At 34.9% G+C, this 17,815-nt stretch overlaps 3 protein-coding genes and 1 long non-coding RNA gene across 5 annotated transcripts; 3 read left to right on the top strand and 1 right to left on the bottom strand.

Moving 5' to 3' along the window:
• Positions 1-634: 634 nt before the first annotated feature.
• On the bottom strand, positions 635-2,635 carry LOC103442663 (palmitoyl-monogalactosyldiacylglycerol delta-7 desaturase, chloroplastic-like). 2 transcript variants are annotated; one of them, XM_008381469.4, is made up of 5 exons: positions 2,243-2,635; positions 2,029-2,169; positions 1,675-1,818; positions 1,335-1,441; positions 635-1,232 (listed from the first exon to the last, which is right to left on the bottom strand). In XM_008381469.4, the coding sequence occupies exons 1-5, from the start codon at positions 2,519-2,521 to the stop codon at positions 965-967; spliced, it is 939 nt and encodes a 312-aa protein (XP_008379691.1). In that variant the 5' UTR covers positions 2,522-2,635; the 3' UTR covers positions 635-964. The 2 variants fall into 2 exon arrangements, with proteins under 2 accessions (XP_008379691.1, XP_070661574.1); XM_070805473.1 differs by lacking the exon at positions 2,029-2,169 and having other exon boundaries at positions 2,243-2,601.
• Positions 2,636-6,733: 4,098 nt separating this feature from the next.
• On the top strand, positions 6,734-8,157 carry LOC103429183 (palmitoyl-monogalactosyldiacylglycerol delta-7 desaturase, chloroplastic-like). The gene is made up of 5 exons (XM_008367322.3): positions 6,734-7,096; positions 7,208-7,348; positions 7,476-7,619; positions 7,719-7,825; positions 7,920-8,157. Exons 1-5 carry the CDS (start codon positions 6,809-6,811, stop codon positions 8,131-8,133), a joined length of 894 nt encoding a protein of 297 aa, XP_008365544.1. The 5' UTR covers positions 6,734-6,808; the 3' UTR covers positions 8,134-8,157.
• A 3,518-nt stretch (positions 8,158-11,675) lies between these two features.
• LOC103429090 (palmitoyl-monogalactosyldiacylglycerol delta-7 desaturase, chloroplastic-like) lies at positions 11,676-13,278 on the top strand. Its single transcript, XM_008367238.4, has 5 exons — positions 11,676-11,995; positions 12,067-12,207; positions 12,365-12,508; positions 12,607-12,713; positions 12,800-13,278. The coding sequence occupies exons 1-5, from the start codon at positions 11,717-11,719 to the stop codon at positions 13,062-13,064; spliced, it is 936 nt and encodes a 311-aa protein (XP_008365460.1). The 5' UTR covers positions 11,676-11,716; the 3' UTR covers positions 13,065-13,278.
• Positions 13,279-15,866: 2,588 nt separating this feature from the next.
• Positions 15,867-17,072, top strand: LOC139188247 (uncharacterized). The gene is made up of 2 exons (XR_011571558.1): positions 15,867-16,023; positions 16,850-17,072. It is a non-coding gene; the product is annotated as an uncharacterized lncRNA (long non-coding RNA).
• The last annotated feature ends 743 nt before the right edge of the window (positions 17,073-17,815 follow it).

Here is a 17,815-nt window from a genome sequence, read left to right as displayed (position 1 = left end):
GTCTAATTTTGGACCCATTATCAACGACCTGAGGTATTTCTGTTTGGACAGGACGAGATTGGTGGTTAGTCATGTGCATCGAGAAGGAAATTTGGCGCCTCATCGGCTTGCTCGATTAGGGCTTAATTGTACCCAGGAGATTGTGTGGTTCAAGGAACCTCCGGATTTAATTCATGACATTCTGTTTGAGGAAGAGTTGTAAGTTTCATTGTTCATTTGAGGATAGGTTTTCTGTTTGTGTGGGACACTATTTTCCTTCGACCGGGTTGAAATCTCCGGCAAGGTTTTTATCAAGGCCCATTATGCACACTATCCTTAGTTTGTACGAATTCTTATTGCTTAATGAATATCGTATTTTGTTCAAAAAAAAATATATAGTGTACAAATATATAAGTATTGTCAAAATTTTAGAAAGACATATTAGCACCATACCATTAAACATATCCTTACAGTCTTCAATTTGTATTCTGACCACTTGCATGCATGACAAGTGGAACTTTTTTAGTACCATTTTCATATTTGTAAAAAATTTCATGTAGGAACATACGGAAAAGCCTAAATACCATATAGTATATGCACGCAGATATATACTCTTATGCTAGGTATAATGAAAATACAACTCCAACTCAATATCTTAATTAATTAGTATGCATAACATTAGTCAATTGAGGAAAGTACAGGGAAAGTAATTAAACTTCAGCTTGAGGAAAGTACAGTGAAAGTAATTAAACTTCAGCTTTATTAACAAGTATACATATCATTATTATATATATATATATATATATATTTTTTTTTTTTTTTTTTTTTTTTTTTTTTCTTGAGGAGCATATAGGCTGCCTCTTTTATTTTTTTATTTTTTTAGAGAAGTACGATTTTTATTGATGTAAGATAAAACCATATAAAGCATCCAGCTGAGATGAACTTCATAGCTGGATCGAGATTCAAGCTTCCATGATTTTGTTGTTCAAATCTTTCCGCCATTGATTTCTGTTTCAAGCTTTTCCTCGAGCTGCCTGGTTTGGTTGTTCACGTTGTTGCTTAATAAAGCTTTTCGTTTCTTCTGTGTCTCAGTAGGACGCTGTACTTCTGTTGCCAAACCAATAATTTCAAGAAATCTTATTACATACCACGTAACATCAATTTCCCACCATTCCAAGCCATGCCGAGCTGAGTGTTCAAATGCGTGGTGATTATTGTGCCAACCTTCTCCATGAGCCATCAATCCAATTAACCTACGTACGTACGTACAGAAATCAAAATTTGTTATATTGTTAGCTATTACCTATATATACAACTTGGAGAAGATTTTCCATCACACATAAAGCTAAAATTACCAGTTGTTTCTAGACAGATCACCAGTATTCCATACTTGTTTTCCCCATGTGTGGCAAATCGAATTTATTCCAAAAGTAGCGTGGAGAAAGATTACTGACCTTACACCCTACCAAAAAAAAAAAAACACTCAAGAAGTTAATATGTATCTGTGTGTATATATATATGGATAAGAATAACTGATATGTTCATATCCAAAAATAAAGGTACCATTATTTACCACAATCAAATAGTAAGTCACCATGAAGTAATATGGTTCTAATTATCTAAGTTACTTTTCCTTTAGACTAATAAGGTAGTCTTTCACTTATAAAGTAAAGAAAAGAGCCAATATTTAATTACCAGCCCCCAGACCAAAAAAGGTAGTCCTCCAACAGCATAGAGCAGCACTCCAAAACTTATTGCATGAAGGGGGTACGTATAATGAAGAAATCTGTAGAATGGATCTCTTTTCAAGTCTCCAACGTTCTTAAGTCGTGCTTCATACTGCAAAATTTCAAAGTTCAGAAAAATTATCATTGGTATGTCCATTTGCTTAGTTCGGTGCATCAAAGGGATTTTTCTCTTACAAACTGCTAATATACAATCATGTGACTATCTCTCTGACCTATTAAGGGAAGCGAGCGATAGGCACAAAGTCATATACATGTGATTGTATGCAAGAACTACTTATGAGGGAGCTAAAGAGTTTCATACACTTCCAAACCGAGACCGAAAATCGAAGATCCAACCGATGTGACTATACCAAAATCCTCTAACGGGACTATGAGGGTCCTTCAATGTATCTGTAAATTGGTGGTGAGATCGGTGTATGCTCACCCATTCAAGCGGACTTCTCTGCGAACATTAAAAAGTACAATAACGAGTCTGAAAATTTTTTGTCTGCAAACGTAAATAAAAGTATATATACCTGAAATGATAGGACTCCACAGTAAGCAAAGAAGTATTCAAGCCATTTGGGAAGCTTGAAACTCCGGTGGGAAAGTTGCCTGTGGTAAGAAAGATTTACACTCACTCCTACAACAAAATAGAGTGCAACTGCCACCCAAAATGCAGGCCAGGTGAAATGGAATGGAGCTAAAAGAGTAAGCAAATGCAAAGCAAAAACGACAACTACTGAGCCTATATCCACAAAGTTCCATTCCCTCCCCAAAAATTCTACCCGCCACTGCGTCACCCACTCTCCCATTTGGTTTGCCACAAAACCCTAATTCTCTTCTGCTTTCTTTTGCTTCTTCTTAATTTATCAGTTGCTAATTTTGATAGTGCATGGTGCAGAATGAATTTGCATATTATATAGAGTGAAGGGTACCCATACCCTAGGCTTGTAACATACTAATTATTACGCACCTTTTCTATATATTCATATTATTTCTTTTTTGGTCGATTTATATATTTAAACTACATATTAATACGCAAATGATCATTTATTACAGTGGTGGAAAGGTTTTGAGCATTTGCATGTCGACGTGGGTTCGAACCCCGTTGTTAGCTAATCTAACAAAATCTATCATTTAACCAAAAAAAAAAACTACATATTAATATAACCCTCTTTATCAATCAACAAAACTAACAAATAGTTAAGGGTAGTAACGTAATTTTACAAAACAAAATTTTGTTGTTTTTTGTTTAAGCCTCATGTGCAGGTAATTTTAATATTTCTAATTTAAAAATATAAAAAATAAAAAATAAACCAAACCTTTTTCTCTCTCTCCCCCTCTCCTCACTCCTATGTTCTCTCTCATTCTCTTCCTCTCTTCTTCAATTTTGATTTAAAAATAAAAAATAAAAAATTTACACACACTTTATGTGTGGACATATACCAATACTTATTAAGTTTTTTTCAAGTCCGAGATAGATGCTTTAGAAATATATTGCTACAAGTGGCTCACCAATTTCAAATCTGTTCGGACCCCCACAGGAAAAGTCTTTAATTAATTTCTTTTATTATATTTACTACTTTAAGTTATATTAAAATGAGGGGAATAAATTTTTTATATCGTCACTTAGTGGGTTGAAAAGGAAAGAGTGGTGTTATCTTTGTTAATTTTTGTCATTTGATGTTGTTCAATTTATTCGATTTGATAACTAAAAATTAAAATAAGTATATGAGAGCTAAAAATGAGTATATAAAAAACATCATCCAATATGAAAGTCATATTCAACATGACAATGTACCATATAATATTTTTAATTAATTTACAATGATGACATTGTTCATAATTATGTGATTACGAGTTCACCTTCATCTGAAATCAAAGATTGAGCTGAACACCAAGTTGCTACCAAATTAGAGCATCTCACTGGAATCAACTGGCGGAGGCACCATGGGAGCTGGTCCGGACCCATTCTGACTTTTAAGAAAAATTATATTAAGGAATGGGTAGTGTGAGGGAAAAGGATCCTCGTCGGATTTTTTTTTTTTTGGAAATCCTAGAGATTTCGTGATCGTGATCGTTCATCGTTCATTGTACATCGTGCGATCAGTTTTCGTTAGGTACTATTTATATTTAATTTTAAATTTTGAAATGATTTCTGATCGTACGATGTATATGAACGGTCACGATCATGGGATTCCCAGGATCTTCAGGAAAATGATCCGGTGAGGATCATTTTCCGTGGTAGAGAGACCAAATTTTGTAAATCAAATGATATGGTTATTGATAATTAAATTATTACTTAACTGTTAATTAACATGTTTATATTTTATTGATGACATATCACTTAAAACCCTACTTTTTAAGTTTCAAACATAACCCCACTAGGTCATTTCACAATTAAATTTAATATTTTATTTATCTCCTGAAGCAAATTAATAGCATTTATTAAGAATTAGAAATGTCGGTGGCACGGAAACATCCCCAGTGCTTTATTAAGAATTTACCAGTGTTTTTGGTGATCTTTCTTTTCTGTTTTCAGTTGATATTAATGTTGAAATGAAATCGTCACCACTTGGACTATCACAAATATGAAACCGCGTATTATAAATAAGAGAATTATTATTAGCATTCAAAAATTTTATTCTACATTCTTTAATGCCGGCCCAGCTATTTCTACGTAGGGCCTGTGATTAAATTTATGTTTCCCTGGCCCAAATTAAAAAACCGATACAAACAATTAGTATATGGCTACCCGCATGTTATGCTACAGGTAATTGGGTGGGCCTCCCCTACAAAAGGACACCGCAATTAAAATTTGGGACATTATATATTTTTCCAGAAAAGGGTTTTGAATTTTTTTTTTTAGTACATCGATATTTTTACATTAGGTAGAGGAGGAGTTCGGCTAAGCCACATAATGGGCAGCCTAATTTGGTTGCGAATTCGCTATCCACAAGATTCGAACCTAAGACCTCTTAGTTCTAAACGAAGAGGAATATCACTAGACTGTAGTACTGAGTGGCTAGAAAAAGGTTTTGAATTGCCTACAAACTTCCATGAAAATGACCGACTACAATATACATCCCAAAAATTATCCGAAGTCCAAAATTCTTTTTACTGACATTTTTATTCCTCAAGTTAAGTTTTTTGGTAAATTGAGCGTTTCTTTACAAATTTAAGTTGGTTAAAGTAAAGTGCTTAATTGTATGTACCCAAGTTTGAAACTCTCTAATTCATATGAGTGGAAATATACTTATTGTTTACTTCGAGTTTTCAAAATCCGTGTGATGATATATTTTAAGTTTTTCTTTTCTTTTCAAAATGTGGTGATGGAAAGTTTGGTTGACAGCTTGGAAGTGTGCAAAGAAAGTTATGTAAGTTTAAAAGGGCAATTGATAACATTTATCATCCACAAGGTCAAGGGGTTAGCTGATAACTTGGAAGTGCTAGCTGCAAACTAACCACCAAAATACTTCATATCTTAGAACATCACTGTGCTCGATTTTGTACTAAGTTTTTCGTTAGTTTCAAGTATTTCATATCATTTCTTAAAGTCTCTTTCTTAGTCTTCTTAGGTCTTTCTCTATTCCTTTAACTAGCCCGAGTCTCTGTTTCATAATCACATCTTCTAATCGAATCATCTGTAGGTTTTTGGTTCATATCCAAACCGTCTTAACAAATTTTCTCCCATCTTATCTTAAATTGCAGCCACTCCACTTTACCTCGAATGTTCTCGTTCATAATCCTATATTTTCTCATGTGCCCACTAACTTTATGCACATGTTTCTTTTTTACTGTCCAACATTTCGTGTCATAAAGCATTGTTGACCTTTTTGTCGTCCTATAAAATTTCTCCTTTAGCTTTAATGGCATATGACAAGCACATAACACACCCAATGCACTCTTCCACTTCATCCATCTAGCTTATATTCTATGATTGAGATCTACATCTAATTCTCCATTCTTTTGCAAGTTAGATCCAAGATAACGAAAACGTTCACTCTTTGGTACTTCTTGACCAATCCTCGTCCTTATCTTATTTGGAACCCCATTCCCATTGAACTTGCACTCCATATACTTTATTTGACATGCTTAGGCGAAGACCTTTAGATTCAAACACTTTCCGCCAAAGGTTAAGTTTCACATTTACTCCCTCCTGCGTTTCATCTATTAGCCTATAGCATATGTAAGAAGTATACACCAAGGGATATCATCTTAAATATGCTCATTAACTCGTCTATTACCAATTCGAAAAGGTAAAGGCTGAAAGCTGAGCCCTAGTGTAACCATATGGTTATGGGAAAACTTTCAATTTGTCTTTCATGAGTTCTTAACTTCTTATAGCTGTTTTTGCTCCATCATACATTTCTTTTATTGCTTGGATACATGCTACGTGTACTCCCTTTTCCTCTAGAATCCTCCAAACAATTTCTCTTGAGACCCTTATTATACGCTTTATTCAACTCTATAAAAATCATGTGCAAGTTCTTTTTTGTATCTCTATATCGTTCCATTGATCTTCTTGACAAAATGAAACAAAATTTATATTGAGCTGTTTCACTTTTAATTACTCCGAAGACTTTTTTGTGACAAAATCACAAACTTATTAAGTTAGTAAGTGATTACGTTGTTTGTCCACCATTACGTTGTTTGTCCACCATACTTCTACTATGAATCGTTATTATTTAAGAGTTTTTAGTTTTTTTAAAAACTATATAAAATCATTTTATTTGGATAAGGTGAAGTATGACTTCAAAGTTCAAATGAATGCTAGCTGGCTATTGTGTTTTGATTGGAGCAAAGAAGTACTTCCGTTCTTCACTTCTATTTTAAAATTCATGCTTTTGTGAATTGTGTGATATTGTTGGGGGCAAAGACAGTCGTCTTCCAACAACTAACGTAATATAAACAAATGAGTTTCCTCCCTGCAACTGCAAGTTCCACCCCACCTTTATATATAATTACACATTACTACACATTTCCATGCAAATATCCCATTTTATACGTACGTAGAGTTTACCAAAAACTAATTTGCTAAAGAAATTGTTTTTAAATAAAAAGCTTCGCTACAAATCAAAACACACTTCGTCGATCTAATGATAGATTGGGATCGGTGGCTGGTGAAGTGGCATATAGAGTTTTGGGGGAGGCAATGGAACTTTGTCGATATCGCCACTTTGGCTGGCCTTTCCTATTTGCATTACCTTGCTCTTCTAGCACCGTTTCATTTCAACTGGACTGCGTTTTGGCTGGCCGTCGCACTTTATTTTATCACAGGTGTGGGTGTAACCCTATCGTTCCATAGGAACCTTTCACACCGGAGTTTTATTCTTCCAAAGTGGCTTGAATACTTCTTTGCTTATTGTGGGGTTCTTTCACTTCAGGTGTGTCGAAATATAATGTTTCTGGGGAAATTTTTGTGGATTTTATTTGTAGTTTATAATTCACGATTTTAATCGAGAAACTATTTAGTAGACTTTGTTTATGGTTTGCAGAGAAGTCCACTTGAGTGGGTGAGCATCCACAGAGCTCACCATCAATTTACTGACACGTTGAAAGACCCCCATAGCCCTATTAAGGGATTCTGGTTCAGTCATATTGGTTGGGCCATTGATTATCGTAATCGGTTTGGAAGTGTATAAACCTCTCTATCTCTTACTCAATTTTAACTAGTTGATTATCATAGATTTATAACTACATACATCTCATAACACCTATGAACTAGGATTTTATTAAACTTACTAAATTTAAATATTTTTGCAGTATGAAGCTAGATTAAAGAACGTTGGAGACTTAAAAAGCCAACCATACTATAGGTTTCTTCATTATACGTACCCCCTTCATTCAATTGCTCTTGGAGTTGTATTGTATGCTATAGGAGGAATGCCCTTTTTAGTTTGGGGAATGGTAAAAAACTAATTAACACTTTTTACCATTTGATTGTTAAAATTGATCTTTTTTTTTTTGTTGCAATAATTAATTAAGTAGGGTTTCTTTGTTGTGTAGGGCGTGAGGACGGTAATTTTTCTCCACGCTATATTTGGATTAAATTCGGTTTGCCACACATGGGGGCAAGCAGTATGGGACAGTGGTGATTTGTCTAAAAACAACTGGTATTTTAGCGTACACTACAACATGCATGCATCTTTGGATGAAATTAACATATTTTTATGATTCACATGGATAACAGTTTTGGCTCTGAATTAGGATCTTAGGATTGCTGACACATGGAGAAGGTTGGCACAATAATCACCATGCATTTGAGTTCTCAGCTCGGCATGGATTTGAATGGTGGCAAATTGATGTTACTTGGTACGTGATCAGATTTCTTCAAGCTGTTGCTTTGGCTACAGACGTAAAACTTCCGACTGAGACTCAAAAGAAAAGAAGAGCTTTATCCAATAAAATCAATCAGGCTTGAAGGAAAAGTAGAAAATGGAATGATTGATATTATATACTTCTGGGTTTTATACAATAATTAGTTCAAAGATTACTCCGCCCATCTGTGAGAAATGTGAAGATACTGTAATATTGTATCTCCAAGACTCCATCTATGTCATGTCATGATTCTATGGATAAATTCAGAAGTGTTTAGGTAGTAAAAAAAATGTATGAAATTTATACATATACACATGTATATAAGTAGTTCTGCTTGTTATATTTCGTCAAGATTGTATTTGAATTTTTCACCATTCGAATCCAGAACCATACACTGAAACTATATGTGTAAAGATAAATGCGGCTTTCGCTAGAGCAGCGTTGAGAAACCTATTGTGTAAGAATAAAAGAATTCCACAGCGATCGGAGAATTAACAAAATCAATTATCAATGATTCTACTCCTAATATCATCGCTAATGAAATTGAGGTTCCACCATAAAACCAATTGGCAATATGAGGAGTAGCCCAAGATCATATAAGCACATATGCAAACTTTGTCCCTCACCGATGTGGGACAACTCTCAACACGCTCCCGCACGTATGGCGGATTTTCAAGCCTACACGTTGACAACAACTAGGTGACGTGGAGCGCATGTGGCCGTTTGGCTTCACACGATGACAACCCACTCTGATACCATAATGAAATTGAAGTTCCATCATAAAACCAATTAACAATATGAGGAGTAGTCCAAGATCGTGTAAGTACATATACAAACTTTGTCCCTCATCAATGTGGGACAACTCTCAACAATCGCATGCATCAAGTTTTCACGCCTCCAGTATGTACAGATTGTAAAATGCAAGTTCCTGGATAGAGTGATTAGAACTGAATCGCTGATATGTTTCTTTAAAATCTTGTCATCAACTACCGAAAACTTTTTGCAGACGCCCCGGATAAGTAAACCCACATCCACCATACCGGTGGAGAAATTAATAAGAACATCTATATATCATATTGATGGATCTTCTGCATATCTAATGCATGTAAGGTTGTGAATGACAATGAATGATGTAATGGATTACTTACGTTGTAGGCCACTTATTTATTGAGTTGTTAACAACTTAAGTAATCTGATAGTTCTAATGAAATAAGGATTATGGAATCTTATCATTTGCAATTGACCTAAAGAAATCGGATGGATTTCACTACAAAGATATAGTATCATGGTGGGACTTAAAAACTTAAGTGATAGGGTTTGACTTTCACAACCAATAATAAGCTGGCTGTGATTAAACCCTAAGGATCTAAATACTATGGTTAAGTCCCTGCTTCCATACGCTTAATCTCTCATATACGCTAAACTCTATTCGTATAGCAGAGAGATATTATTGAAGTACTGGAAGTAGAAGACAACCTAGAAATCTGCAATGTCTTCCGTATTCCACAAATAAGTTTAATTATAATTAGTTAATCTCTATTTTATATTGATTTGATTTATTCGTGATCCTAATATCTTATTGTTGTGATTTCAGAATATGTCTTACAATGCAGACTCTGAATTAAATTCTATACACACAGCTTAACAGAAATAATATTAGTAAGGCATTTTTTTTTTCCAGCTAGCCCATCCCACTGCATTATTAATTCCTTGCTAGCCCCATTTCTCCAGTGTTCTTTGATCTTCCAAATAATTGCTGAACTACTGTCTGCAACGAACCAAATAATACAACATGCATGAAAGTCACCAAATTAATTGCTCCACATACTACATAAAGTAACCATTGACAAACTACAAGTCCTTGATTTCTAAAGGCTTGAAGTAATCTTGATTTGAAATAAAGAGTTTTAGCTTTAAAGACAACATATTTTGTCAAATTTGGCCTGCATTAGTCGGACCCTTTTTTCTTTGGGGGTTGGGGTTTAGTTTCCATGCATGTGCAGGTGCGCAAGAGCAATGTTATTAATTGTGATTATGAAAAAGCTCTATTCGCCTGTAATTTTTTGTATAACTGTTACATTGTTAGGCAGTTATATATCAATCAACACACTCACATTATAACCATATCAAAGGTGACCTTAAACTGTGTTGAAGCATTTAATAGTCCACATAGTGACAGCATGTGGTTAAAAATTTTACAACAGAGAAAATTATATATTAAATTTATCTAAACTACGAGACAGAGATTCAAATGTGGATATATAAGAATGAGCACACTGCTCTAGCCAACTTGACTAAACTCGTGTTTGCACGGATAGTTTATGGTTGTTTGGTATCCTTCTCGAATCCAAATTTTTGTTTTTGAAACTTATGAATATAAGGTTATTTAGCTACTTTAATTATATCTTGAGAACCGAAAGTTAGATCCAAGAAGGATAACATGACTTGCTCTAAATTATAGGTATTGATTAGTAGTTAGCTGCCTGACCGACTTTGAAACCAAACTGAATTCCTCTTATGTTGAATTAAACCACAACTAGATCATCATTTGGATAGCTTGACACCAATTCGTATAATTAAGTGCATGTGGTATATATGTAGTTGGTCATCCAATGGTGCTTTGTGAGTGTGAAGTGAGATGCCGCGTTTGATTTTTTGGGTTTCCTTTCATGGGGCCATCTCCGGTTTGAATTTCTGTTTGATTTTTTGGGTTTCCTTTCATGGGGCCATCTCCGGTTTGAATTTCTTTCTCTTGGGCCTTGTGGCTGCTTTCATGCTTCGGCAGTTGAGTGTCGTTTTCTTGGGATAATTTGCTTTTTACTAGATTATAGGGCCGTGAACTATAGGGGATGGATGGGTTCGGCTACATAGCCCACGGGATTTCTCTCACCTCAAACTTTGAACCCTATATGTATATTATTGCACAAAGACATAGCCATAAAAATCTTGTGTCCTATGATTTGTCAACTATTACTTTCCCTTTTTAGCCATTCAAGTTAAAAAGAACTACACGTGATAAGATTTAAGAGAAACTAATACGAAAATAGTTGATGAAGGTAGCCTACCATATGAGTTTGTTTCTTCTTCAAGTTAGTTTGATATTTAACATTGTAAAAACGAATATCACTGCTACAAATTTAACGATAGTCATTGATATTAGTTGTACATAATGAGACGAGGTGAAAAGCCTAGTTGTAGCTAATAATTACCTGATTGACACTCATAAGTCTTTTACCAACCTCATTGTAAAACAAATAATAGTGACCATACTATTTCTTACTGTCTTAAACCAAATGGTCATCACTTAAATCATTTTCTTTAAAAAAAAAAAAATTGGGAGACCATAATTTTTTACCACGCTCATGTACCACATGATGTGACAAATAAGGTGCACATGTCATGTTAATTAATAGGTATATCTCATTAGATATTGGTCATATGTGTTAATTGTCACATTACGTACATGATACATGAATACGATAAAAAAGAAATAATGGTCTTCTAGTATTACTCTTTTCTTTAAGTATTAAACAAAATTTACTCCAAACAAAAAAAAATGCATTGCCCACCTAAAGATTAAATTTTGAATCTATAAATACACTAGCTTCTTCATTCATTTCCATGCAATCTCATTAGTCATTAAGATACAAAAGAAGCAAAAGCATTAGAGTTTTGTGGCAAGCCCAATGGGAGAGTGGGTGACGCAGTGGAGGGTAGAATTTTTGGGGAGGGAATGGAACGTCGTGGACATAGGCTCAGTAGTCGTCGTTTCGGCTTTGCATTTGCTTACTCTTTTAGCTCCATTTCATTTCAACTGGCCTGCATTTTGGGTAGCAATTGCACTCTATCTTGTCGTAGGAGTGAGTGTGAATCTCTCTTACCACAGGCAACTTTCCCACCGGAGTTTCAAGCTTCCCAAATGGCTTGAATATTTTTTTGCTTACTGTGGAGTCCTATCGTTTCAGGTAAATATACTTTTATTTATGTTTGCAGAGAAGATTTTGTTAGACTCATTGTACTTTTTAAATGTTTGCAGAGAAGTCCGCTTGAATGGGTGAGCATACACCGATCTCACCACCAATTTACAGACACATTGAAGGACCCTCATAGTCCAGTTAGAGGATTTTGGTATAGTCACATTGGTTGGATCTTCGATTATCGTTCTCGGTTTGGAAGTGTACGCAAACTATCTAGACCTCTCACATGTTTATAAATATTGCTCAGGCTAAGTTCTATACAAGTTTGCGTCTATTTCTCTTATCACATAATCTGATCGCATGTCTACAAATATCGACGCATAAATGATGATCTTGGTTAACTTTGAAACTTTGCAGTATGAAGCACGACTAAAGAATGTTGGAGACTTGAAAAGGCAGCCATTCTATAGATTTCTTCATTATACGTACCCCCTTCATGCAATTGGTTTTGGAGTTCTCCTCTACGCTTTGGGAGGATCACCCTTTCTGGTTTGGGGACTGGTAATCGAAATATTCTTGTTGCTTTATTAATCAAAATATTCTTGTTGTTTTGGTAATCACAATATTCTTCTTGCTGTGTTTTTTATATTATTATATAGGGTGTGAGGTCAGTCATTTTTCTCCATGCTACTTTTGGAATAAATTCAATTTGCCATACTTGGGGGCAACAAGTATGGGATACTGGTGATTTGTCTCGAAACAACTGGTATTGTTGTATTTTTATTTGTAGTTTAAATGCATTCTTATTTAATTACATAGCAATTAATAGTAAAGTTAATCAAATATGTTTAGGTTAATTGGATTGCTGGCGCATGGAGAAGGTTGGCATAACAATCACCATGCATTTGAACACTCAGCTCGGCACGGCCTAGAGTGGTGGCAAATTGATATTACTTGGTACGTAATAAGATTTCTTGAAGCTGTTGGATTAGCAACGGATGTAAAGCTTCCTACTGAGACTCAGAAGAATCGAAGAGCTTTAATGTTAACCAGCAACAACCACCAAATCAACAACGAAAAACAACTCAACGCAAAAATCAACAATGGAAAGCTTTGAAGCTTTTGAACTAGAAAATACGTTTATGTCACTAGTTACCAACTTATCAAATTTATTATAAATAATGTCCTATGTCGGTTATGCTTGTAATGTGGTGTTAAATTTTGTTTTATGTAGCCCCTTTGAAGTCATGAAATAAGTAGTGTTGTTCACATTGAGGATGTGTTTGATGAAATTGGAGAACTAGTTCCATAGTACGAGTTGTTAACTGTTATTGTGGCGTTTCAAGTTATTAATACGAGGTTATGTGGAATGGGTTTTACACATAACTTTATACTCCAAGATGAAAGGGTGGTTGAACTTATTCATGTAAATCCTTCTTGTAAAAGGAAGAATTCCTAATTAGTAGTTGTACCACATCGATATGTCACTTTAAGTAATGTGATTTTATTATGCTAAAGTTTATTCTTGAGATTTACAATACTAACAAAGTTACGCAAATGGTCAATATTTATTAATAACTTAGCATCCATGTAAGAGTCGTGTGGTGGCCATTATAATACCAAGTAAACTTGAAAACACTGGGTAGAAAGTGCCTAATTGTGTTAAAACAATACTCAACCCACACGTTAGACATTATGGCTAAACATCAAGTTGATATGTCATGTATCTAGAGTATGATATGAATATATAAGGAAAAATTAGTATCTGGTCTTTAGTTATTAATGTTCTTTAATTAAAACTTTATTAGTTTTTAGATTTTGCCAGATCCCTAACATTAATACAATAATGAATTTACATGTCAATTACATAATTTTTAAAGTAAAAATTCATAATTGACTTAAGATTTTAGTACTCAAACCTTTATTAAACTCATAACTAATTTTCAATTCAAATCATTTCTAAAAATAAAAAATTAGAATAAGTTTGTACCCCTTAATTTTTTATAAAAAGGTTTCCAATTTTTTAATCTTATATGTACTCATTCATGTAATTTTTCAATTTTTTAATCGTAAAATGTACCAATTCTTAAATATACCAATTTGTTGTAGTAAAATGTACCCTTTTTTATATAAAATCTATTCAATTTTTTTCTAATCCACTTTTATACTTATATGGGTACATTCTTTTTCTTGATTTGAGAATGTACCCATGTTTAATTAAAGAAATTTACTAATGTTATTAAGCCTAATATATATTATTTTTTGTGTGGTTTTGAAGAATGTACCCATATTTTGGTACAATAATTTTTTTGTTATTTTTTTATGAATGTACCCATGTTTATATACATAAATACACACACACACACACACTATATTAGAGAGAATAATTTATATTTTAATAATTTTAATCCACAAATTATGGGTTTTTTAAATTTAAAATTTCATTAATACAAACAACTATAATTTTTAATTTTAATTTAAAAAATATAGTAACATATATAGAAATACATTATTACATTAATTTCAGGAACTTCGATTAACAATTGAAAATCAACAAGATTTCATTCAAAGAATATTAATAATTAGGAATCGCATATAAAGTGTCCCATCAAATTATAAATTTATAATATGAGTAGATTGAGGGAAGACCAAAACAATGTTGTTACAATCACACCGATCGAAAACTCGCCGAAGTGGTGGGTTTTGAACAATATTTTGGATTAATTAAGCATGCTAAACTGAGCGTTTTGTGGCAATCAAAGCTCATAAACCGAAGTGGTTCGTTCAACGTCAATTAATTACGAAAGGTGAAATAAATATTTACTAACAAATTGAATTTCGACATATATATCAAGGCTTACATGGCATACATTATGTCACAGCCCGTCCCGGAATTTTAATTCCGAGGACGTGAAATGACCAATGTGACCTTAAACGGGATTAAGGTGTGTAAATGTTTGACATTTGTTTTACCTAAAGATCCTAAACTAGGGTTAGAATTATTATTAGTATGTGTTAAATTATCTGTGTTTGGACTTAGGTGGGATCCCCACCTCCTGAAATCCTTCCCCAAAAACCGTGTTGTTGTCTCTCTCTCATCTCCCTAGTCACTCTCTCTCTCTTATTCTTCAGAAAACACTCTCTCTCTCTTACTCTCGAACTCTCTCAAGCTCTCGGACAAACACCAAGAACAACCACAAACGTGCACCAACGTCCAATCTAAGATCATCTTCGTGATCTTGGGAACTTCACGAGCACGGGGGTATAAGTTTCAGGTAAGTTTCATTTCTGAAATCCTAGTTTCAAAACACCCCGTGAATTGACACTGTTCACGAACTTAAATTTCGTTGTGTTTTAGGCTAATCTGAGATCACCACGAGTCTTAGGAAGTCCCAAGGAGGCTCGGAGTGCCTCGTTTGAACAAAATGGACGTCGAGATCGTCGGGTTCGAGTTTGGCCGAAATTGAGGAATTTTGGAAGGTATGATCTCGTAGTTTTTAGGCCTTAAAACCCTTCCAACGTGTTAGTACATGTTAAATGATTCATTTTGGTGTAAAATTCGAAGAAATTGGACGAAAAACGAAGGAGAAAAGTCAATTTGAAATTTTTCCAGAAACCGGCGAACAGTCGCCGGCGACCGGCGACTCGCCGGAGAAGACAGGGAATCTTCCGTCAAGTTTGACGGAATATTCCGACGCCGTTAGTTAACTTTAATGGAAACCGTTAGTTTTTAACGGAATATTCCTAACGCCGTTCACTGTACCGTCAGTGTGCCTGGCACGTGGCTGCGCGTGGGCCGCGCGTAGGTCCGTGCCACGTCAGGCGCGTGGGGGCGCGTGGAGCATCCAAAAATTATTTTAAAAATATGGGGATGATCCTGAGGTTGTGTAGGTCACTGTGGTATATTCGTATACCCAATTTGAGCATCGTATGAAGAATTAATTACCTAGTTTGGTTTAGGTGCGTTAAATGTGCGTTAAATGATTGTTTTAAGTTATTTCACTTCTAGGTGGAACTTATAACGAGGACGAGCACATCCAGGGGCGTCAAGGGGGTTACGACCCGGCGACATACCAGTGAGTGGGCATTGCTTTCTATATATATACCTATATACTCGATTTCCCCAGAAATCAAATTTAAATGAAAAATATATTGAAATGAAATGAAATATGATGTGATTGCCATGCATAGAATGTTATGGATATTATGAACTGTCGTATGATGCATATATGTATGATGGTGCTGTGGACGCACAGGTAAGTATTTAATTACTGTTATGTTGAGGATGATGATATATTGAGCTCATATCCTGCACCATGGTTTAGTGCTTATAGTATTCACCGCATCGCACGCTCGCCTTGGATCCAAGTAGATGCTGGTCGTACAGTCCACGCGGAGTGGGTACGACGGGCCAGTCGTAGAGTGTTAGTGAGATTATGACTGGTGGGTGACCTTAGGTTATTGTATACAGATGATTGATGAGAGAAGCACTAGAGCGAATATTACCATGAGTCGTTCAGACTACATTAGGTGGTTCCGACTTATGTGCAGAAGGCCGGACAGGTCACGCGGAGTGACTCCGGCAGAGAGTGAGATTGATAGATGTTGAGCTCTAGGTTCAATCGTTCAGGACTATTAGAGGGCCTCCGATTGATTATTTCTTGTACCTGATTATGTTATGTTAATGCATTCATACTACACTGTTGAAATTGGCATGGTACATTCTTTATTGAATCTGTTATAAGATTGATGATTGAGACAGTTGAGATATATATGCTATATACTATTTTTCTGGGAAAGTATACAGGTTTTCCAAAAAGGGGTTATAAATGTGGATTTATGAAATGTTTTGGAAAAGCTTTATTTTCGCCCACTCACGTTTTCTGTTTTTCGCCCCTCCAGGTTCTAGTTGATAGTTGAGGCGTTGGTGGCCTACGAGGACTGCTTCGGCGTTCTGACAGACTAAATAAATGTAGGATTCACCCGAGGGTGTTGTAAAATAGTTATGGTCCTACTTGACTGCACCTAGACGCTTATGCTCTGTTTATGTGTGTTTAGTACACTCTTATGCACATAGAATGCTAGGTTGTAAATAACTGCAATTAGTGGTTTTCGTTGACTCGTATTTTATTATTAAATCGTTTCCGCTTGCGTTATGGTTACGTCACACTCACGTGACGGCCAGCACGTCCTAGTCTTCGGGTTAGGGTGTGTCACATTATGCGTGTTACAGACTGTATACATGGCATATGACTCAACAAAACCGTATGAATCATCAAAAGCAAGGTATAACCATTTTGGATTAATTGTAACCGTTTAAGTAGGAATAGAGAGAGAGAGAGAGAGAGAGAGAGAGAGAGAGAGAGAGAGGAGAATCCTCCTCCTTGAAAAACACATGTTTTGTTTGTAACTTTGTTACTTTGTATAACCATTATAAAACTCGTATTTGATGCAAGCTTGCAAAAATAAAAAGAAAAAAAAGCCCAATAAACTTTAAATAACATTTTGATTTGGTTTTCAAATAACTTAGTATTCAGAATCGTAAATTAGTTTTAACCAAATTAGAATCAATGTAAACTAAATTTTATAATTTTTATAATAAATTTAAACAGAACTACAACAAACCAAAATGTTTGTATTTTTCGAGTCGGATTCCGATTAAAATGAAACCGCACCACGCCCATCCTAGTGACTATTGCCAAAAATAAAAGAGAATGCATTGTATCGAGTAGGGGTGGCCCCTACGGCACATGGGTGGATGTGGATGTAAGAAAAATTTGTACACTTTTGGGGTTCTGTGAAAGACAAACGTCCATTGGGTTTGGGAGTAAAATATATAAAACATTTGTGTACCCTTTCCCTTGTCCA

Source organism: Malus domestica, chromosome 09, assembly GCF_042453785.1.
Source record: "Malus domestica chromosome 09, GDT2T_hap1".
Lineage (NCBI taxonomy): Eukaryota > Viridiplantae > Streptophyta > Magnoliopsida > Rosales > Rosaceae > Malus > Malus domestica.
Note: the sequence above shows the minus strand (reverse complement) of the source record. Positions and strands in the feature narration are given on the sequence as shown.